Source organism: Dermacentor silvarum, chromosome 4 (assembly GCF_013339745.2).
Source record: "Dermacentor silvarum isolate Dsil-2018 chromosome 4, BIME_Dsil_1.4, whole genome shotgun sequence".
NCBI classification, from domain to species: Eukaryota; Metazoa; Arthropoda; class Arachnida; order Ixodida; family Ixodidae; genus Dermacentor; species Dermacentor silvarum.
Genome location: NC_051157.2, coordinates 3,096,242 through 3,121,062, shown reverse-complemented (window position 1 = coordinate 3,121,062; position 24,821 = coordinate 3,096,242). Strand labels below are relative to the sequence as shown.

Below are 24,821 nucleotides of genomic sequence, written 5' to 3'. Positions count from 1 at the left end.
AAAGTGCGCGGTTCGCTTCTTTTGCTCACGAAGATGGCCGACGATCCGGCCACCGGACCCGTGCGCTAACAACGTCCTTCTGGCGATTCTGTCGTTTCTGCAAGTGATTATTCTGCAGTTTCTAGCAGCAGTGACTCTGAGGATGGTATCTAATCGTCGAATTTTAGTTCGGGCGACGGAAACTCGCAAAACAAGCCCAGATCGTCGTCAGCTGTTAGGCAGTAATCTAGCACTTGACAGGTAACAGATTTTTTAGGCCGCTTGAGATGTCCTAAGGATGTTGGCAATATTATATCTCTAATTTAGGGTGTCTCTACAGTATATGGCGGAGATCTGTTGCCATCAGCCTAGCAGGGAGTCATGTTTATCCCAAGAAGAGAACCCGGCCTGGGAATGATGCTGCGCAGTGAAGCAAAGCGGCTCACAAAAGCGATCGACGTTTTTGTGGTGTTTTTCAGAGCGGAGGTAATAAATAGGATTTGCGTGAACACAAATAAGTATGCGTGGACGTAAATCCTGAAGAAGCAGTCCTATGGGGTACAAGTTGTGGGTGCTCGCTGACCCTCGAGACAGGCTACACCATACAATTTTATGTGTACACGGGCAAGCGAGAGAAAGCAAGAGATTACCTCCGTGAGTGGGCACGGCGGAAGCACCGAGACCATGCGTCTCACGAATCCCTTCTTGTTTATTGTGCAGGCCGTCCTTTTCATTTCTTCACCTGTACCAGCCGAGGCACTGAACACCGACAATCTACCTAATCCTACTACGACTGCGCATCAAGTTGTCGGGTTTGACACATCGTTTGACACATCGTTTCACGGTGCCGATGACTATCTATGGAGCCTGCGCGGTTGGAGAGCCACGCCTGACGTTCACGTGATACCAACGTCATCTACGTCTTCTACATGGGTGTACTTAAGAGACTGCACTGCACGGATCACGACCAGTGGGCACGGCGGAAGCACCGAGACCATGCGTCTCACGAATCCCTTCTTGTTTATTGTGCAGGCCGTCCTTTTCATTTCTTCACCTGTACCAGCCGAGGCACTGAACACCGACAATCTACCTAATCCTACTACGACTGCGCATCAAGTTGTCGGGTTTGACACATCGTTTGACACATCGTTTCACGGTGCCGATGACTATCTATGGAGCCTGCGCGGTTGGAGAGCCACGCCTGACGTTCACGTGATACCAACGTCATCTACGTCTTCTACATGGGTGTACTTAAGAGACTGCACTGCACGGATCACGACCAGTGGGCACGGCGGAAGCACCGAGACCATGCGTCTCACGAATCCCTTCTTGTTTATTGTGCAGGTGAGGCAAGACTATTTGGTTCATTCCTACCGTAGCAATAACGTATGCCTCTTGCTTCTGCCGTGCCCACGGTCCATTCTTGATCTTACATTGATGATGTATCACTGTTTTGTTAATTTGTTACCGTGTTGTGGAGACATTGAGTCTAATCCGGGTCCGTCTACTGAAGACATTCTTAAAATCATACGCGACGACATACGAGACCTCAAGCAAACGACAAACAGTAAATTTAGAGAGTCTACCGACAAATTGAACGCTATTGACACGAAATTAGATAACATAGCTTCAACGGTCACCAAATATACAAGTAAGGTTGATGCCTTGCAAGAGACAGTTGACAGCCTGCTTTTGAAGATTGACGACCTCGAGAACCGAAGCAGACGCAATAACCTCATCATTTTTGGAGTAAAGGAAGCAAAAGGGGAGCGAATTGCCTCTCTTGAGCGGACAGTATCGAAAGATATCCTCGAGGACCTGCTGAAGCTGCCCAACGTAGATATTGAACGAATTCACAGAATCGGTAGGCCAACAGAGAATAAGTGTCGTCCAGTGATTCTCAAACTTTTTGATGGGAGAGACAAATTTAGGATTTTGAAGAACTGTGGTAAATTGCGAGATACGGAATTCAGTATTTCGGAGGACTTTTCGCCTAGGGTGCAGTCTATCCGAAAGAAGCTTTGGGCAAGTACCAAAGTAAACAGGTCGAATGGGGATAAGGTCACCCTTGTTTTCGACAAGGTTAGAATCAATGGAACCCTTTACTTTTGGAATGAGGCGCAGAACGAACTTGTCCAGTCTCCTAGTCAATGACCACGCTCTTGGGATGACTGCACCCAACAGTGCAATCCAAACAACCCCCAACCACAGCCAATAGTTTCTCAAAACCGAATAGCTTTATCCTTAATGAATGTCAACGCTAGAAGCATTGTAAATAAAACCGACGATCTGGAAGGTTTACTCATTGCCTATGATCCCGATATCACCGTGGTAACAGAGACTTGGCTTCACGATAGCATAGATGATGCAGATGTTGTGCCTGTAACGCATGAAATTATTCGGCATGATCGCTGTTCAAGAGGGGGAGGAGTGGCACTTCTGATGAAGAAAGGCATTCAGTATACGCTGGTCCCACACAATAAGCAGATTGAAATGGTGTGGATAGCTACCAAACTTTCCTGCCAAAACGTACTTATCGGAGCTGTCTATCGACCACCCAATGCTGACATCTCTATGTTGGAGGCACTACACGACTTTCTGTACGACAACAAAAAGCGCTACAGTTGCGTTATAATGAGTGGCGACTTCAACATGCCTAATATAGATTGGGACTTGATGTGTGCTACTTCAACATGCCAACACGCGGATATGTTGCTAGATATCGCATATGCATTCGATCTACACCAGGTAGTGCATACCCCAACGCGCCAAACTGCGGTATCGAGTTCGATTCTTGACCTCGTCTTCATATCCGAAAACGTTAGTCAGCTAGGTTATACTGTCGATGTCGTGCCCGGCATATCGGACCATTTCTCTGTCCTTCTTAAAAGCCAACTGTGGCGTATAGCTGAGCGCAGCAAGCCAAGGCCCTACTATGATTTCAATAATGCGGACGATGTTAGCATATTAGACTTCCTGGAACAAAACTATGATTTCTTTTTGCAGTGTCACAGGAACTTTACAACTATTAACAGTTTGTGGTTGCACTTCAAATGTGCGGTGCGTCATTGCATGAATAAATACATCCCGAAAAAACACAAGAGCAAACGACGAAGCCCCTGGATAACGCGCGAAATCCTTCATCTAAAGCGGCGCGTAAAACGACTATCGTCGAAAAAGCACAGAGATAGCGGCACCTTGGCTATGCTGCGATCGGATTTGCGTTCGAAAATAAAATCGTCCAGATTCACTTTTTTCAACGTCAAAATGCACAGCTTCCTTTCCAGCGACCCGAGAAAGTTTTGGCTTCATTTGACACAAAAGAAGGAACCAGTTAGTAAATTGAAAATACATGATAAGGACGTCACTGACCCAACCTGTATAGCAACGGCATACAACGACTACTTTTCGTCTGTTTTTCTGCGCAGTGCCGATAACAATGTAAATTTCAGCAACGCATCTATGTATGAACTTCCAGAGCTACTAATCACAGAAGAAGGTATTTTTTCAGCATTGCTTAGCTTAGACATTAGGAAATCTTCGGGACCAGACGAAATCCCAAATGCATTTTTGTTTAGATACGCGGAGTGGTGTGCCAAGTATCTTTATATTATTTTTACCGAAAGTTTGCAGAAAGGAGAAGTTCCTTCTGACTGGAAAATAGGTAAAATTATACCGATACACAAATCTGGCGATAAGCTCACAGTGACTAATTATCGCCCGGTGTCGCTGTTGTGCACAGCTAGCAAGGTATTAGAACATTTTCTTTTCAAACATTTAACCAGCTTCCTAGAAGGCAACAATTTTTTCTTGAACAGTCAGCACGGATTTAGGCGCGGCCTTTCAACAGTGACACAGTTACTTCACATTACTAATGATTTGTTTGCAGTTCTTGATAATAGTGGCCAGGACGACATAATCTTTCTAGACTTTGAAAAAGCCTTTGACCGCGTGTCGCATTCCAAAATGATATTAAAACTAAAGCGTCTCTTTAGAAATGAGCGTATTCTGCGATGGCTTGACTCTTACCTAACGCAACGCCAACAATATGTTCAAATAGGTGACTCTAAATCATCAATGGCTCCAGTCCTTTCAGGCGTTCCTCAAGGGTCCGTCCTTGGACCATTACTTTTTCTTGTATATCTGAATGATCTCTCGCTTGACACTGCCGTACAATGTCGATTTTTCGCGGATGACTGCGTTGTTTATCATGCCATTCAAACTAAAGATGACCAATTACTATTAAGCAATTCCCTAACATCAATTTCTAAGTGGTGCCAGACCTGGAAAATGAGCCTAAATATCCCTAAGTGCTCCCAAATGACCGTAACAAAAAAGAAGAGTCCACTATCGCATGCATACAAAATTAACGACGCTGGGATTACGCTTGTCGATACGTTTAAATATCTGGGGATTGAAATATCTCGCGATTTAAGATGGAGTGCGCACATTCAAAACATAGTTTCGTCAGCCTCAAAAAGACTATGGTCACTTCGGCAACGTCTGAAGCACTGTACGAGCAAAACAAAACTAGTTGGTTATACTTCACTGGCGCGTCCACTGCTTGAATATGGTGATATCGTTTGGGACCCGCACACTAAGACTGATACAGATAAGCTGGAAAAAGTCCAAAAAAGAGCACTCAGGTTCATTTTTAATGCCTACGGAAGACAGGTGTCACTATCCGATCTCCGTTCAAGGTCTGGTCTTCCAACACTGGAGGAACGCCGTAAGTTACACCGTCTCAAGATGCTTTACACGATAGTCAACGGCCAAACTAAAATGAATTTTGACAATTACTTACAGTTTAACACGTGTAGAAGTACCCGCGGAAAGCACGAACTTACCCTTATTGTACCCCAGGCTAGAACTGTCGCTTATCAATTTTCGTTTTTTCCTAGAACGATAAGAGACTGGAACAGGCTTCCACAAGAGGTAATGAACAAGCGTACCATCGACTCTTTCTTATTAGCTATTTCTCAGATGTGAGCGAAGCACGCAATTCCTTTCGTACAGAATTTTTATTTCACTTGTGTCTTTAGTTTCGCAGAGATTGTTGTGCGCAGTAGCGTACTAGTATGATCTGTGTTGCACTGTGTTTGACCTTGCTGTGTTCGAATTTTATTTCGACATTTTCTTTGCTTGTACGGTGTCCCTTTTCTTTTTTCTATACCACTCCTGCTTTGGCTGCCAAAAAGCAGCTGGCAGTATTGTCAAATAAATAAATAAATAAATAAGTGCAATCAATATTAGAAAAGCGCAGAAGATGCAAGAAGTCCTATCAGGACAAGGAACTTGACCATAAAACAATGTCATCTGTAAAACTGGCAATGTTTGCTTGTGTTTCTCTACAGCCAAAAACTGTTTGGCCCAGTGCCACGCCAACCTTAGGAATATATTTTTTTCCACATCTTAGAGCTTTGAGATATGGTTGTAGATTTTGTTGCCACCACTAAACATTGCATTATGAAGCTATATTTGTTGCTTACACATTTTACAATTTTTTTTTCGGTAAAGGCATACCTTACGCTGTTTTGGTGCCATGTTCAGAGTTATGTTTGGTATTTGAGATTTTTTTTCTGAGTTGAAATTTAGCATAAATTTCTAAAATGCCCATGGTTCAGCAGCTCATTTCTTTCCTTTTTACTGATATCTATTGCAGTATTGTGCTTAAAAATTTTGTAGTGAAAAAAATTATCATTGCGGCACCTGATGGGACAAGGCACTTTCCTCTATGCGGAAAATAAAAATTTGTAACTCATATGATTTATGAGCTAGACAATTCAAACTTTCCTCTTTTATGTGCAATTGATTAACAAACATTTTGTATATTTCACATTATTTTTCTTTTTTTCTCCTTTTGTGTTATGAGCACCACATTGGAAATGTTCTGTGAAATTTTTAATGAATCTTGTTTTTCATGAAAATTATTACTTGTTACACCTTAATATTTGTTTTTAAAAGTAATGTCGTTAGAAAATACGTTTATTTAGCTTTGTATTGATATATAGCATGACAGTGTAACCGTGATAATGTGTACTACAGAAAATAATTACGAAAACCTACAAAAAGTGGCACATTTTCCCACAGTAACGAAAGAGTTAAACATCACAATAAACTTACCCTGTGCTTTCTCTATGAAAATGATCTACGTAGCTCAACCCATCAAAACCACAACACATTATAGAGTCTTGCTAAATAAACCTAAGCTCTGACAACATAAAATTATGTGTTATATTTTATGATATAGGTAGGCTTGTACGAATATAAATTTTTAGATTTGATGCCAAGTCGAAGAGCATATAAGCAAGTTTCAAATAATTACAATGCGAATAATTCAAATACGTGGGATTTGCATAAAACCTTGACAAAAGTGCCACATGCCGAGAATTAATAAAGAAAGAAGTTTCTTTACCTGAAGAAAGTGAAAACATTCTATCCCTGGTGTCAGTATAGTTTCAAAGTACTGTTATTCAGATATTTTCATATAAATGCAAATTCAATTCCTTTTTACAACCAAACAGCACAAAAAATTTGTCTATTTATTTAGTGTTGACTTTCAGCCAACTTGATGTTCCTCGATGGTCGACGCCACAGGAGCGTTTTACATTTATTTATTTAGAAATACCTCCCAGGCCTCCGGAGAGGAATTGAGTGAGGGGAGCATGTGGCACAGTTCGATTACACTTGTATACAAATCCGCTACAAAATATCCGCAAGGAAACAAACAATCTTGCAATCTTAAAAAATTTTGAAACTGTTGTGACAAATCATGGAAAAAAGCAAAAGTAAAACTGCAAAAGCACAGACACAACGCCCTGGAAAAGGGAAGTTTCTCGCTACTGGTATTACGAACAGGTAATCAAGAACACAGTTTGCACTTTCGTAATGAAGTAATGGAAACAATAACACAAAGATGGCAATTAAAAGAGGGCACTGACATATTACTGGCATTACAAAAGAGTTTGGAAAGTGTTCATACAAAATAATAATAATAATAAAAAGATAGCAACATTGGAAACACTGGAAAAAGTTTAAATGACACGTCATCGGAATTACAAGCAAGTATATATGCACACAGTTCGTCAAAAAAAAAAAAAAAAGAAGAAAAAGCTACTAGTAGTTGTGAGCAGAAAAATGTTGCAATGGTCTTTTACAAACATCATAAAGATATCAATATTCTCTGGGAGGCTGTTCCAGAGGTGGATAAAACGTGGCAGTGGTGAAAAGTTAAATGCCTGTGTCACACCATATATACATGCATAGCTGAAGTTGTTGTGCAATCTGCGTGGTGTAAAAACGTGGTGGTGCACGCATGGAAGGTATGAACTGTCAGAGCGAATGATTTGATGTAATAATGACAGCAAGGCAATATCATGACGTGTGTTTAAGGGCTGTAAAGCTAGTTCAATTTTCATTTGACATTTGCTTGACTGAGCACTGTAATAACAACAAATAAAACGACTTGCCCTATTTTGAATTCTTTCGTTAACTTCAATAAGGTATTTTTGATGTGGTGACCAGATTGTAGAGGTGTACTCAAGCTGGGGTAAAACGAATGTAAAATGAGCCAGTTTACACAAGGCAGAAGGCGCACTGCACAAGTTCCAGTGCAAAATTCCAAATAGTTGGGACACACTGGCAGAAACGTACATAATGTGCTCAGACCAAGTTAAGTTTGCTGTGAAGTGCAAGGCTAAATACTTATATTCTGTAATCGAGGATACAATGCTGTTGTCAATGTGGTAGGAAAACTGCAATATGATAGGCTTATAGGTGAACAACATTATTTTACCCTTTGTTATGTTTAGTCATGAGCCACGTTTTACAACTTTCATTCACAAGTTCGAGGCCTCATTGAAGCCGTAGATGATCATCACCATTATTAATCTGAGGACAGATTAAACAGCCATTCACGAATATTTGTATGCAAGAAGATATGTTGTTTGGAAGGTCGTTAATATAGATTATAGATAAAAATAGCAAAGGCCCGTGGACACTGCCTTGTGGCACACCAGAAGAAACATCAGATGGGGAAGAACTGAAGTCATTAACAGAGGTAAACTGCTAACGACTAAAAAGGAACTTGCGTAGCCATGAGAAAGTTGGGGAGTTTAATTTTAGTGCAAAAAGTTCAAATATGAGGCGGCAAGGTGCAACACGGTTGAACGCTTTAGAAAAGTCAAGAAATAAGAAGTATGTCTGCAAGTAGCTGTTCGTAATAAAGTGCAAGTCTGTTGTAAACTCGAGTAACTGTCTCGCATGAAGAGCCTTTTCTGAAACTGTGCTGATTGTGGAAAAAGAAGCCGTTATTTTCAAGATGATTATAAATGTGCAAAGCGATGATGTGTTCTAGCATCTTGCAGCAAATGCAAGTAAGTGAGATGGGCCTGTAATTTTCACATAAGTTGTTACTTTCATTTTTCTAAACAGGCGCAACTTTTGCTATTTTCCAATGAAAGGGAAGCATACCAGACAATAAGGATTGTCTGAATATATATGATGAAATTATGCTGGAAACAGAAGTGTTCTGTAATATTTTGGAGTTGATTTCATAAATGCCACAAGAAGACACTTTACCACTTTGGTGACCACACTTATTCCCATTGATAGTATGTTATCGATGGTACAAATTGAAATTTTGGTGCTATCCGAGCACTTCTGGACAGCTAGGGCCACCGTATGGGTTAAAGAGAAACTATTTTATCAGTTTCGCTTTTCCACCGAGTGGGGATTTTTAAGGCACCTTTGCAGTCAGGGAGACAAGCGCTCGTAGTTTCAAAGATGGTGTCGAGGTCGTGCACCGCTGCTCCACGCAAATGGCAAATTTTGACTGATTATGATGCATGTGGGCTCAAATTTCTCGATTATGGTAGCAGCAGAGACTTGGAAGACGGCTTCGATTCGTCAGACTTTTGTACGGACGGCGAAAGTGCATCAAACCGCCCCGGAACGTCAACAGGCCTCCACCGGTGATTTTCGCTTTCTTCTTGGACAGTTTCATTGCAGCCGCGCATTGATTAAAGTATATCTGGTTAGCCCTAGCGCAGCGGGCGCGCATGCTCAATCGGTTTTGTGGTGAGCCTTGGCCCATAAGCGCCGTGACTGTCGCACTGTGCTGTATCTTGGGTGAATAAACCCGTGTTTGTTGGCGATCTGACTCCGGAGCCTTCTCTGTGCCGTGTCGGAGAGTCGACGAACCCTGCCGTAGCACCTTTGTGCGTTGCGAAGTGGAGGAGCGTCGTGCCCTTTCCTGACCGTCGCTCGTAGGGTAAGCCCTGTGCAAACCCATCTCCACAACCTCCAAATTGATCATCAATAAAATGATCTATGTTTCTTGCCGGCATGGTGTGCCTAGCTCCATCTCTAGCGACAATGGCAAACCATTCATAAGCAAACTGTGGAAATGCATTCTCCAGCACTGGGGAATCAAGGAGAGCCACACAGTCCCATACAGACCAGCAGGACAGACTGTGAGACGGCATAACGGAACGGCTAAACAAATCCTGGTGGGCTACTGCACCTCCCACAGGGACTGGGACAAAAGGCTGCCCGAAGTGGAGTTTGCCATGCGCACGTCTGAAAGTGCAGTTACTGGCTTTATGCCTGCCTTCTTTTGCTATGGGCAGGAACTACGGAACTCGTGGCGCCATCACAATCAGGCAGCTGGCACGGAGGTGCCCTTTTCTGCGCCTCATGCCTTAGCTGCTGAACTGAATGTGTACCTTCGAGATGCCTGGGTCTTTGAACAGGACTACCAAACTTTGCCAAGGGCCAGCCAGGCAAAGTGTTACAACAAAAATTGCACTCCAGCTACCTTCCACGTTGGCACCCGGTGCTCCGGGACACGCACCCGCTAAGTAAGGCAGCCACTGGATTCACAGCCAAGTTTGCTCCTCGACGCACAGGGCCACTTAGAGTGACAGCACACATTGGAAGCAATACCTACAGGAGATCTCGCTACAGGGAAACAGAAAGGCTTCGCTAATGCAGACCAGCTGAGCCTTTATCATGTGCCTTGGAAGCCCTCTTCACAGGATAAAAGGGGGGGGGCATTTGTGAGGGTACCGAGCCGACGCCAGGTGGCGAAGAGTTGCAGGCACGAGAAGGTCGGCAACTGTGGAGAGTTGGAGGCACAGGACAGTAGGCAACCGTGTGTGGCGCGCAGAGAAGAGAGAACATGGAAGGCGTGGGTGTGCTATCGGCATGCTAGGAGCTCCAGAAAACTAAACTGAGTGAGTGAAGTAATAGGCGGAGCAAGCCGTGTGCTGTGCGGCTGGACGGAACGCAGACTGCATGTGTGTGCATACTACAGCTGCCCAAGCATAAGCACCTCACCTGATAGTTCTTCTGTTGGTGCTCCTGCAGGTCTTTAAATGCCTTGAGATTTACAGTGGGCCTATCCATTGATATTTGCACTATTTTATGTAAGGGTCGTGGTTCTAAGGCATCAAGTAGTTTTTCTTGCAGGTCTTCAACCCTGGCATGGCCTATAAACACAGATGTGAAGTAGGGTAGGGCGACCAAGGCTGTGATGCATCTCTACCTTAGATGAATGTCCATTTGCTTTTGCAGGCAATACTCATTCAGAGACTCGTCAAACAAGACAAAGTAGTAGTCACTGTTCTCCCGCCACAGGGAGGACAAAAGAATGGCCTCAAACCACGGCACGCAATATATGAGCAGTTCTGCTCTCCGCAATGTGAAAGCTTGCGCCACCTCACTATCTGGAAATATCCTCGTAAACAATTAATTCACCTCTAATGACGTATGATATGAATTGTCTGATGTTATAACCTTCAATGTCAGCACAATTTCTGCGTCTATAACAAGTTCTTGCATGCATCCATCAAGTTTGACAAGAGTGCACGGTTATGGGCGTCGGCGGGATTTTGTCTTGAGGGAGGGGGCGGGGGGCAAACCCGATGGGGGGGGAGGGGGGGGGGAGTGCCCCTTTTACGTCCCACTGCTGACGCCCATGCTTACAACACGCCAAATGGTGGCCACGGGTTTTCTCGCTTCAACTGTAGCACAGAAGTGTCTCTATCGCTGACAGAGCATATTATTAAGGTGCGGTCTGATGTGCATCTGTGCTCGCCCTGAAGCACGAATCCCAGACAACGCACAACATCCCACGGATGCCCGAAAAAAATCCAGACATCCTACATCCTATGAAAGACCTCCTGCGGGCATCCATGGGTCGAGGATTGAACGAAGTCCAAACAACGAACAATTGCGGACGTTATTAAGATGTGTTAGCAGAGTTGGCCGGCAGCACGTTGGAAACGTTACGAACGGCCTAATACGCCGCGCATTTTGTTGTTTTTATTTTAGGGATTAAACCAACAACGCTGATGGGCCACATAATGGTGACATATGGAGCTTATGCACACCTTGAGCACGAATAATTCCTGTACAAATTATAAATGTTTTATTTCTTCCGTCAGTCAGTCATGTACAGTAAGATCTCAGTGATATGAATCTCGGGGGGGTCGCGTGATATATTCATATCAACATACACAAAATTAAGAAAAATGCATTTATTTTTACCAGAAAAGATTCCTAATAGTGAAACCCCATTGATACCTTCCTCACGGCTGCGTTTTATCGGCTGCTACATAGCGTTTTCGCGCTCCCTACCTAAATCTCATTGACTTTCACGTACAGGCGAATCTTGATAATTGGAACAAATTTTCGGGCCCCTTAGAATTCGGGCCTTCGAACTGAAAACGGACCCGAAAATTTGTTCGAATTAAAAGAAGGATGTATTTTTAATTATTCATGCACCATAGCACGATGCACGAACGGTGTGAGTTGTGAAATATCACGACGCACAAGAGCACAGCCACAAAACTGTCCACGCCGGCTAATGCTGGCTTCCCGATAACGCAGAACACGAAACTTCAGGGTGCGGGCGGCGCCGGCACGGCGACGGGCGCACGCGGAGACCATGGAAGGTGAGGGAGGAGGGCGGCAGGGAAGCGCATTTGGCCTCAGACTCCGCCGCTTCGGTGGCTCCCCTCGCCCTCCCTCTCAACTCCCTCGTAGCTCCCTCACCTTCGACTGTCACCGTACGCGCCCACCGCCGTGCCGGCGCCGCCACTCCAGCCAGCCCGGCGCCAGCTCCCTTAAGTTTCGTTTTCTGCGGTTATCGTGAAGCGGGCGTTTGCCGGCGTGGGCAGTTTTGTTGGCCGACAGGGACACCGCCGCTGCTTCCCTCTGTGCCGCAGCCGCAGCGTGCAAGGTCAACATGTGACTAGAAAATAGAGGAAGCATAAAGGAGAAGGGTTCGCTGCCATTTTCTCCGCGTGGCTGAGACATCCGCATGTACACGCGTGTTCCGGCGCAACGCAGAAACGGCGACCTTGTCATTAGGGTAAAATTTCCGCCGCGCTTATTTTTTTTCTTTCTTTTTTGAAATTTTTTTTGTTCGTGCCCGGCATTGAGGGGTCTCTCCTAAGCTTTTACTCTACGGCGGTGCCAGAGCAATGCTGGTCGGAGGCACCGCCGCGTGATTTGGCGCGCTGCTGAGAGCATTGTTGGTGCATGGTATGTTCTAATTAACCATCGCAAATGCTTTTGCATTCGATTAACGGGGGTTTTTGCACAGCCGCGTGACGTAGCCGCGTGTCTGTGCTGATCGCTCCGCTGGCTCGGCTGCCATCGCTGTTGATCACGCGTTCGTTTTATTCGCAGCGGCGCGGCAATGCGTTCGGAACAGCCGATTTTTTTAGTATTGTGAGCAATGTATTTCGGCCAGGGAATGTTACGAATTCGTATCACACTGAAATTTGTACCAGCTTGGATCGTACCACCGGGGTTTTACTGTAACACGCAAATTTCACCGGATTGTGCCAAATATTTTTCCGTTCTCGCCTTATTGGCACTTCTGGCGGTGATGCGGTGGTGGTCGTGGTACGATGCTGATCTTTTCTTCGAAAAGTAAGAATTCCCTTCTCTTCGGGGCCTGATGGCTGTTCGCAAAATTCATCCACTTGGGCAGCTCGATGAGAAGTTGCAATAAGGCTGTGCAAGTTTTACAAGGTTGTTCCACTCCATGGACGTCGGCAGGATTTTGTCATAAGGGAAGGGTGAAACCCGTTGCCTCGCGGCGAGGGGGAGAAGACGTGCTGGTGTGGCATTAGGGGGAGGGGGCAAGTGCCCCTTTTGCACCCCCCTGGCGACGGCGCTGGGTGTGGTTATTTTGGTTGACATTCCGAGATCGTCAGGAAGCTCCTTATCATGCAGCTACTCCCGGCGGCTTGCATGTACTCTTTGCACTTTTTAGGTGGCTTTTTAGTGCCGACTCCCCCATGACAGTAATGTCAAAGCAATTACAGCAAATTTTGCGTTTTGCCTTGCGAGAATTTGACATGTCCAGCGCAAGCCACTCTCGGCAGTTGTTGTTCAGCCACGACCACTGAAATTTGCATTTTCTAGGCATTACTGGTACATACTATGCTACACGTGCACTAAATGTCACGATACAACCACACACACACGCACAAACGCTGCAACCACACACGCAGGCATAACCGTGCACACAAGTGCTAAACACACACAAAATGTCACGATCTGACCACGCAAACCCCACACACAAAGTAGCGGCCATGTCTCTACTCAACTGGAAGTAGCACAAGAAATGGTAGACAAACCAGTGTCAATGTGGCCTGACGTTCACAAGCATTCGCTAGGCGTGTATACTCGACTTTGTACGAAACTTACACCATATTTTTAACAAAATCGCAGCGGAAATTTAGGAGGGTTGAAATTTTCTCAAAAACAATCAATGGAAGGATATTAAAAATAAAAATTGAAGAAATTCAAGGATATTCAAGGGACTGCAAAAATTCTAGGACTTTCATGACCTTAAAAACAAGCTTTTAAAATTCAAGGGTTTCAAAGACCCCCACTAACCCTGTGTATAGCTCCCTTTAGGGAGCCAGAGTTGCACCAAAATACGCCCTCTTGAGCCCAAATGTTATGCGGAAATGAGGTATGCCAGTTAGTGCCGTCCGCCTTGCAATTTCGCGGGAAACTACAGAACATGCACTGAGGACGAGCAGTCTTGTCGGCCCCAGGACCAGCCGTCTCTTCCAAGTGAACGATCACGTGACCACGGTTCGCAACCTCCTAATGCCACAATTTGCGTTATTCCACCTACGTTGACAGACTGTCGCCGATGTGACCATTCTATGCCTTCACTCACCGCCGTCAATAGCTCAACCATTAAAACTTATGGTCAACGATCGGTCACTCAGGACACTGAACTGAGCAGAAATTTCGCTGGTGTTTTTTTGTAGCTGAAGTCCTATTTCCCATCATAAGCACTGACTTGTTGTGGTATTTTAAGCCACTCGTTGAAGTCAGACGACATCATCTCATTGACACAGAAACCCACTCGAGTAGCCAAAGCATCTTTTCGAATGTTCCACCTCTACAGCTTCTCCACACGCATTCCAGGGTTCGAACTCCCTGGTCAGCAGTTCTTAGGGAATTTCGAGACTTTTTCCTTCTGCACTTCACTGACACACCTGTCGTACATTAAGTGACACACCACATCGTCACGAAAAGCCCACCGGTCTCCGCACGACCTTGTCGCCTAGCACCAGACCACCTCAAGATTGCCCGCCAAGAATTTGAGCTCATGCTGGAACTTGGTTTTCTGCGGCCCTCATCCAGCCCGTGGTCCTCAACGCTCCACATGGTGCCTAAATAGAGTGGTGATTCGAGACCTTGCGGTGATTATCGCGCTTTGATCAAAGTAACCATTCCCAACCGATACCCGATTCCACTGCAGCACTTTCAGTGATTGCACAAATGTCAGCAAAATTTTAAGTAAAATTGATTTAGTAAAAGCGTATCAAGCCCTGTCAAGCCATCCGACATACCAAAGAGTGCTATCAACACTCCTTTTCCCATGTTTGTGTACCTTCGAATGCCGTTCAAACTCCACAACACGGCCCAGACATTTCAGCATTTTGTCGACGTACTGCGCGGCCTCACCTGTTGCTTCGTCTATTTAGATGATATCCTTATCTTCAGCTGCAGTACATTCGAACACAAGTCACCAGCACCAAGTTTTCACATGACTGTGGCAGTACGGTCTCATTTCTAACGCCACGAAGAGCGAATTCGGCGTCTCAGAGTTAGATTTCCTTGGCCATCGTGCCGACTATCACGCTATCCGACCACTTCCCTGTCATGTCACTGCCATTTATGAATTTCCCCGACCGACAACAGTGAGGAAACTTCGTGAGTTTTTAGGACTCGTAAATTATTACCAAAGGTTCCTGCCACGCTGCAGCAAAATCTTGCAGCAGACACTCCTTGCTCATCCTATGCCCAACAGCCTCACCTCCATTATGGTCAACGCTTCGGATGTGGCTGTTGGTGCTGTCCTCCAACAGTTTGTCGCTGGCACATGGCAGCCTCTCTGTTTTTTCTCTAAGAACATGACACCACAAGAGCGGCGCTACAGCACTTTTGGCCGCGAGTTGCTGGCTGAACCTTGCCATCAAACGTGAACCTTGTCATCAAACACTTCCACCACTACCTCGAAGGTCGTTAGTTCTTCATAGTGACAGATCACAAGCCCCTAACGTACGCCCTGAATTCAAACAGAACCTCGTATATGTTCTTATTATCTGTGATAGTTCACATAAGTGCTCTCATCCATATGTGCCACCAGCTTTTCGGCGAGCTGTTTTTGAGGCCCTACACTCCCTGTCACACCCGGGAACAAGAGCGATGCAACGCCTAGTAACCTCTAAATATGTGTGGCCCCATATAAAAGCTGATGTTCGGAACTGGACACGCGCTTGCTTGAAATGCCAACAGGTTAAAGTTTCTAGACACACAGTCGGCCCAATAGAAAGTTTTCCACCTCCTGATGCCTGCTTCAGTCATACCCACAAAGATATTGTTGGCCCTTTGCCTCCTGTACAAGAGCATAGATAAATATTAAAGTGCATCGACCGTTTTACTCGTTGGCCTGAAGCTGTTCCACTTATGAACATTACTGCAGAAACAGTTGCACAGGCTGTTGTCGAAGTCTGGGTCAGTCGATATGACATACTGTCTACTATAACAACTGACCGCAGTCGTCAGTTTGAGTCGACACTTTTTTGTAACATCTCGAAAACACTTGGTATTACACACATTAAGACAACTGCCTACCATCCGGCGCCTAATGGAAAGGTAGAAATTTTTCATTGATGGTTAAAGGTTGCCCTAATGTGTTCTGACAACAGCATGCGATAGACAGAATGACTTCCTATTGTCCTCCGCAGCCTCCAGACTGCACTGAAGAGCGATATGCAGAACTTGCTTTTGGCCACAACACTCTGCTTGCACAACACTCCACGTGCCATTACAGTGATGATCAACGGGTGCGAAGACACTGTATCCATTGACCGTCTTAAACCGGCTCAGTTAAACAATAAATCGATAAGCACACACACCACCACAAACGCCTTCGAACCTACATATCGCCGTCCTAGAGTGCATTTTGCTAGAGATACAACTTTCATTTCTTCCTTTTTTACCACTCAGCTAGGGGAAGGGCCCTGTAGCGCCTACTTCTTTTCGGTGCGTTGGCTGAAAGGAAGAGGACGATGAAGTTAGGCATGCGTAGTGTGCCATTTGTTCCCCGATCGCCATGTGTTCGCCACTGCGAATGCTAAAATATATATTACAGTGTAGTGTGCCTCAATGCATCACTCCTCTACCAACAATCCCGCAGCCTTCAACGAGTGCTTACGTGCACAAATCTGTTGGCAGCTGTAGTAGCAATTCTTTGCTATTGTTAGGCCTAGCTGCTTCTACATTCGCTATCAAGCTTTCTGTTGTTCGGTGCCAAGTTTTTCATTTAAGGAGTTTTCTGCTGTCAGTAATAGCGCCAACTCAACCTTTATTATCCTCGCCTGCGGCGTAAGTGTCTAGACTCTAAAGCCCCCCCATTGCATAATACCCGTTTCCAAAAGCCATGTTTGCCGCAATACAGAAGTGTCACACGGTGAAGCATACTCAAGGTATTGCAGTGAAGCATACCAAGAGTGCAAAGATGCCACTCTCATAGTACATAAAATGTGTTAGTTAATTATACATGTGTGCACCCGCCATCTCCTGTCACAGTACACGCATCGAGACGCCCATTAAGTGTACTGGCAGGCTTTTAAAGCTACTTCAGATGTGGCTATGGCGATTTGAGCCCTTGAAGATAGTTAAAGCCATGCATTCGTTTTTGTGGACTGCCTGATATTTCTTGTTCTTGCCATCCCTAGAGAGTCCGAAAAATCGGACCTTGACTATATATGCAATGCATATGCCCGACAGCTTTCCTGGCTGTGACAGTTGAATTGTGCAACATCCAGCAACTGATACTGCATCTTCTACATCTCGCAGCATAGAAGAAACAAGGACACAGAAGCAGTGATGCTACTGTGGACTTATGATTTGGAGCAATTTTTGGAGCATCAAAAATTTCATTTTGGAGCACTTTGGAGCAGGCAATTTGGCATTTTGGAGCAGCTGATTTTTCACATCCTGAAGTATTTCGAAAAAGCGAGTTGCAATTTACATTCAATTACCTGAATAATTCTTATGTTCTCACGAGAAGCTTCGTAAACATTACCATCTATTGCAGATCTCGTGGAGAAAAAAAATCACTTGTGCGCATGCGACACACACAGACACAAATTGATATCATTTCATATATTGCTAGTTTTCCCAGATGTCATCGGTAATATCGAGAAACAGAAATGATGGACACATTGGCGGCACGCAGTTATTATAACCACGTCATGCTGCTCTTCAAACAAGCTACTAGCTGCGTTTCCGGAGTAGATAACGTCCGCCGATGAATCGCCAATTAACCTTGTAGCCGCGATTCTCGGCAGAAACCGCACTTTGCCGTCGAGCCGCCTTGCAAGGCAGACGCCGCGTCGGCGCCATGCGTGGCACTGCTTAAGTCACTGGAACGTGGAACTTTGAAAGTACCGCAACCGCAGGAGCGAGCGCAGGCAACACTGCGTGGAAAAGACGAGCAGCTCTTCCTCGGGTTTTCTAGGCTTGCTACATGTGAAATCCACAAACAAAACCGCATTTCGTTTAGCTAGATACGATGTTAATTACAAGTACAGTAGCCGATGGACTTTTCGGACTCCAAAAATTCGGACTTGTTGGATATTCCGGACTTCATAGATGTACCGGCAGGATTCCCATAGAGCTAATGCATTTTCGCGAGCGATTTTTCGGACGAATCTAGGAGCCAATGTTGGATTTTCCGGACTAAATCGCTCGCTCCGAGCCACGCTACCCGATATTGGAGGCCGCCATGTTGGATTTTCCGCTGGCTTGGCTTCCAGTGCCCCCCTGTATAGCCTTCAAGATCAGTAAACGCACGCTATCCCCTCGTCTCCGAGGCCATGCCCGCTCTTCTTTGGCCGACAAAACGGTCTAAAAAGCTGCACTTGCTTTTCTTTCTTTCATCTTCTTTTTTTTTTTTTTTTTTTGTTCGGTCCGTACGTTGTGTGCGGGTGAAAGCTTGCGAGGGTCAGCCAGCAACCGCAATTTATTCTCACGCACGCGAGAGAGGAAGGCGGCCGGAGGCGCGCGCGGACTTCGTTCGCTCGCGGGTCACGGGGAGAAGGTGGCGGAGACGGTGGGGAGTTGCATTCTGCTCTTGTGGCTGCCGACGGAGCTGCCGCGCAGGCACCATATCTTGAAAGCGATCTGCTATGTGGCCGAAGTTTGCGCCCGCGATCTGCGATGGGTACAAAGGGCGTGCGCCGTGTGCCACTAGCTTCGTATGCGCTGTGTTTTTTTTTTCTTTTTTTCCACATTCGTGTTGAAGCGAGAGAATAGACAGCGCGAAGGTCAATATGCCCGCGGTCATCGAGCGAGATGTGTTCATGTAACCTGTGCGCGCGTGACACCGTGCTTATTTAGTTAGTAAGCGCATATTTACAACTTTATACGGCCGATAAAACTAACATCGTGACTTCGCATCACTGTCTATTAATTGGCTATCGCAATGATGCTCCGCCTTTTGGGCGAAAGTGCGACATTTTTCTTAAGCCGCTCTAAGCCACATAATTTTTCTCTCTTTGCGGGGGGGGGGGGGGGGGGCGAGTTTTTCGGACTGTTCGGTTTTTCGGACTGCTCGGTTTTTCAGTCCACGCGAAGTCCGGAAAATCGGCCGGCTACTGCACTCGGAAAGTGAAGCATTCAACTGTGCGCCACCCGTTCTAAATGCAAACCGATCACGATGCTCGTGTGGCACACAAAAATTTTTTTTTCGGATGACTAGGTATCAAGCGCTGCCACAAAATCGTTTATACGCGTGGATATTATCGCTTTGTAACGTGGCTACTGATTTAACCGGGCACGAAATGTTTCATACAGATCTATTTATACGAAAATAAACGGTCCCTGACTGCACTACAAGAAAAGGGATGCTAAAACAGAATTAACCAGGTCATGTTCGTGTTTTTAAACAACACACGAGAAAATCTATATTTTCATTTTCAACATTGACAGGTCGATCAATCTTTATTGCAGTGGTTTTCTCACTACACTTTGTTATTTTTGACACAGCCGCCCGTATTCCGTCGCTCTTCGAGCCACATTTTGCTCGGTTCTGCATATTTCTGAGCATCTCCTCGCTTTGTTTACTCAAGGCAAACCGCAGTCTTCAAAGCAAATGCGCGAAGAAGCTTTTCCATCACATTATGGCATTTAGGGAGTTTGATGAAGTACCACAAGGAGCTTCTCAGCTTTGCGATATCAACAAGTTCACCAAGTGGGAGTGAACTTGTCGCTCTTTATCCGGTGCAGCCAGAGATAGCACGGCGCTTGCTGTCGCTCTTTCCGCTTAACTGGTATCGCGAAAAGCGCTTTCCCGGACTGCCGGCGGTTGCTGCACCCGAACGTGCAGCACCCGGGCATTTCCTTTCATTTTGTTTTAAGTCTACGAAAGTTACATATACATTAAATTATACAAAATGCAAAATCTGACCTCGTTGATGACTCGTACGCGCGGCGTGTGCGAGCGATGTCTGTCTGCTTATCTGCTCCGGCGCGGCTTAGATCCGCCATCTATAGTGGAAAGTGATCACCTGACGGCAACTGACCAATCGGCGGCGCGGCGGCTAAGAGAAAAGGGCTGCGGTACTTTCCAGGTTCCAGTGACCTTAATTGGGACGTACGCGCTAGAGCTTTCTCGTCTTCTGTTTGCAGCTAAGGTTGCAACTAAGGCTTGCCCTATCGTCACGTTGAACGTTTTAATTCCCCGGTGGTGCAATTGGCGATAGACGCCGTCAAATTCGAGACTGTTTGGCGCAGTTAGGCGCAATTTTCGTCGATTGTATCAGGATGGCGCAGTAAATCCTAATTGGTGCACTTTGGCGCAGTTGGCGCAGGAGTGGAATCACTGCAGAAGAGTACAGCGTTTCTTTCGACATGCTTACCATTCCCTGTGTGTCAAAGAACTTAGTAGTGCAATTTGTATCCCAACTAAACCAGCACATCCAGTTCCACTGGCTAATGCATCTAAAACATAATATAGGCCCTAGAATATGTATACCTCAAAGCAGACCACTGAGCTGGCCTCTTCCAAGCAGACGTCAAAATAGTCCAGGGAGAACCTTGTCATGCGGTACTTGAGGTCATCTGATACGGGGCATGGGCAGCCAGACTCAGCGTGAGAGCACTCAGTCTGAGGTTGGTCATGCTGACAGTGAATGCGACCTTGGGGGGGCACCAACGCCGCACTGCTGTGCTGTGCCTGCTGCACAAACAGCTCTGCTCCAGCAACCAGGTCATACAGCTGCAAAAAAGACAAAGCTTGTTTTGTCCTCTCCCAGACCTAAAACATCATAGATGTCACCAAAGTTGATCATTCCACTGTAATGCCCACTACACACTATGATTAGTGCCCCCCACACTGACCAACAACGCTTAAATAAATAGTTTTTATATTGCTAAGCAATTCTGATGCCTAGGTTGGCTCGTACAGGGACACAATTTTACCAGTTTAAAGGGGCCATGACCGATTTTCAAGCTAGCATTATGCCTTCCATGCTAAATTGTACGCACTTCAGCAAACTGGCAAGATTTAAGCACATTCGGTGCAGTAAAAAATTTATATTTGAATTACAGATGGTTTCGTTTTTGTGAGTAGGTGTGCATCAGCCGTCATACCAAGAAAGTTGTTCTTCTTCTTTCTGGGGTTTTACGTACCAAAACCAGTTCTGATTATGAGGCACGCCGTAGTGGAGGGCTCCGGATTAATTTTGACCACCTGGGGTTCTTTAACGTGCACTACAACGCAAGCACACGGGCGTTTTTGTATTTCGCCTCCATCGAAATGCGGCTGCCGCGGCCGGGATTCGATCCCGCTACCTCGAGCTCAGCAGCGCAATGCCTTAGCTGACTGAGCCACCCCTGCGGATACCAAGAAAGTTGTTGCAAGCGTTCTCTGGTTTGTGCTGTTTTTATAGTGCAAATGGAATGCTTGTGAACTTGCCAGAGCGTGTAGAGCTAGAAGATCCTGGCACAGTGCACACATGGTTTTGTAATGTTTCAGAGCAGAAAACACAGTGATAACCTTGTGCGTTTTGTTGTCACACAAGCCATGCCAAAATGGTGGTCACTGTTGATGGGAGGGGCTTAAAGTCAGTGATTTCAAATTGAAATTTTGGATCAACACATGCGCTAAAAGCCCAACTGTTTTGTGTGTATTATGATACTGGTCGCTCTGCTCTATGTTACATAATAAACTGAGATTAGTTCGACGACCATGCTGTGGCCTCTTTATAGTTTTCCTGCTTATATTTAAAGGTTTTCAATTGTTTTGCACTTGTGTTACTACCATATGAAGCCAACAGATAATGAAGCCAAGGAAAGCACAGGGGAAATTATTTGTAGTTTTTATTTGAAGAGTAGAAAGGATAAGCTAATAGTAAATAAAAGTGGATGAAAAAACTACTTGTCGCCGGTGGGAGCTGAGCCCACAACCTTTGCATTACGCATGCATTGCACTACCAATTGTTCTATGAGAGCGGCTGTACCTATGCCAAATTTTTGGGCACTTATGTACGCGCAAAAGATATAACCCTGGGAGTGTTAGCCATAAATACGTATATACCCAAGAGTGTGGGCGTGGCAACAGCCGCCGCCGCCCTAACACAATTAGTAGTGCAACACAAATGTAGTGCGGAAGTTGTAAGTCTGACTCCCACCAGCGGCAAGTCGTTGATTTGTCCACTTTCATTTCCTATTAGCTTATCCTCTCTACACTTCAATTAAAACTACAAATAATTTCCCCTTAGCGTTCCTTCCTTGGCTTCATATGGTTTTACAAAAATTGGGCACCTCAGTTCCTCTTCTTTTCTTTCATCACAACATTATAAGACACTTAAGCAAGCCCCATTGTACTCTTAGTTTATTGCATCCCTCCTAATTGACTTATAAACTTGAAATAAGCATATAAACCAAAAACCAAAAAATAAGCATATTTTCCCGACGTTTCGGAACCAACTCTGTTCATTCTTCAGGGGGAGTGACGACGGAGATGTCGAGGTGCAACTTTCAGGCTTTAAATCCCTTTCATTGATTTTATATAGTTCTTAGCAAGTTGAGCTGCCTCTTGTCCGAAGCCTGCATGTATAGACTTGAAAGTAACCATTTTTACAGAATTGCCTGTCTGGTTGGGTTAATTAATTGTCTTTCAAGTGGCTCCAACAACAAAAAAAAAGTTTATTTTCCTGACGTTTCAGGACATAATCGGTTCCTTCTTCAAACTTTATGTTTGAAATACAAGTCATGGAAAGCTAATAAAAATAGCTATTTTCAACAATAAAATTGAAAGAAACACTGAAAGCCATTAGCACTTACCGTAACTGATGCATGGCTTAATGCGCCAATCCTCGGCATGTTCTCCAAGGTAAGCCTAGACCACACGTACACTTACTATTGATAGCAATTTAACATGCGCAATGTGGATTTGGGTACTATTCATCGGTCAAGCTGGTAGAGGACAAAGCCAGTCCGCACCATGTAGCACAGCTAGATTGGGGCAGAGCGCCTACTCCAGCCTAGCACAGTCGTGCGTAGCTGCATCTGCTGTGCATGGCCTCTGAAATTGCCACAGCCACAGAACTAAAGAAAGACACAATAAAAGCGCTTTGCCTGTCGTATTTTATTTTTCTTTTGTTTCGTGTTGTGGAGGTCTGGTATCTCGCAGAAGTATCCACCACAACGGGTTCGAGCTTAGTGAGCCACAGGGCTGCATCAGCAATCGCCTCATGTAATCTTGCACATGCGAAGCAGTGCGCTCAGGCCGAAAAATAGAGGCACCAAGCGCTGCGCACGCATGAGAACACAGTATGGCCCTAAGTAAGTGGAAACAGTTTATTTGTCTTTGGCGACACCCAACACAGCACCAACGCCCGGTCCCGGGATGGCGCGAGAATCAAAGGAATTTCCTTTCCAAGGGCGAAAAATACAGAGAGGGGTGCGAGCACGTTGCTGCTGGAGAATGGCTTCCCGCGACATGTCACTAGGAAACTGTCCCCACGGCTATGCTGCTTGTTTTAACGATAACGAGTGGGCCCACTCGCAAGAGCTTGGGCAATCTGTCAGCTTGGGCCTCCAATAAGTGCGGCTTAGCATAGTATGACCACGCACTAGCACTAGTTACCCCTCTTAAGCTTGGCATTCCAAAAGGTAGATACAAAAAGAGCAATACAAGGTACATGCTCAACATAGGTGCAAGGCCCCGGAGACTAGCTCGAGTCCAAACAATGCCCAAACAAACGGGCCGGCGGACGAGATGGAAAACACTTATGTACCGAGTAATGTCCCGGAGAGGTGTCTCTTGCACTCGCTCTGCCCTTGGTGCCGTAGCGCCATGGCCACTGCCGTTAGCAGTGTGAAGCACCACTGCTGCAAACTGGTCCGTGGCAAAGCCCACCCTCAACAAGCATTGCGAGTGGAAAGGGAGAGGCGTAGAGAAGATGGAACAGGTGAATGCCAGCACAAAGGCACACCTCCATCCACAAAGTGTCAATTATAGCGCTACCTTTAAAATACGTGGGGCAGATAACATGGCGAGCCCTCTTGCTGTCAAGACGCTCAGATGCGCGACTCTCACGCACCCCCTGATGTGGTTTTCCCGACATGGCTGCTGTCCTCCGGCTTCACCGCGTGGCTTTACGCCCATGGCGGTCGGTGTGGTTGCAGAGTAGTATGAGAGATGGCACGAGTGTTGCACTGCTAACGCCAGCTAATGGTGGGGTTACTCGGGTGAAAAAGGGAGCAGGCTGTGCCTTTTTGTCTTGGCAGTCGGCGAGCGGCGTGGGCGTTCCACGCATGCGTCGACCTGCTTTGCGGGACCGTCCTGCGGAAGGCCTAGAAGTGGGGCGCTGGAATGAACTAACACGATCGTTCGAACACGCCACCACTCGCGTGACCGTACGCGCGAACAATTAGGGTTGGTATCCAGCATGGCGCGAACATATTCGCTCGATATCCAGTCGTAGTGAGTAATTAGACTTCCTCTATTTGTTGCGCACGCATCAGAATGTTCTATTGGTGATAATTTGGCTAGCAGGCATTAGTGAACGAAAGGTGCACTACTGTGCGGTCGTTCCTTTGTCCCAAGACACGTGTCTGACCCCACATCTGGCGCCCAACGTGGGGCCTCTTGGGTCATTGGACAATAGTTAGGATAGTTTTTCTTGGTTCGAGACAACCTTTGTTGGAACCGAAGCGTAGGCCTAGTGTACATTTTGATTGCTAGCGTTCACAGCGTGTTTTCTTGAGCGAGGTGATGGCTG

The 24,821-nt window shown here is 45.7% G+C and overlaps 1 protein-coding gene across 2 annotated transcripts in view; it reads right to left on the bottom strand.

The window, feature by feature from the left end:
- LOC125945148 (transmembrane protein KIAA1109 homolog) overlaps nt 1-24,821 on the bottom strand; it is a 303,684-nt gene that overhangs the window by 74,348 nt on the left and 204,515 nt on the right. For both annotated transcript variants that reach the window (XM_049666733.1, XM_049666732.1), the window contains exon 17: nt 20,567-20,809. In XM_049666733.1, coding sequence (XP_049522690.1) covers nt 20,567-20,809 — 243 coding nt within the window. The remainder of the gene's footprint in view (nt 1-20,566; nt 20,810-24,821) is intronic.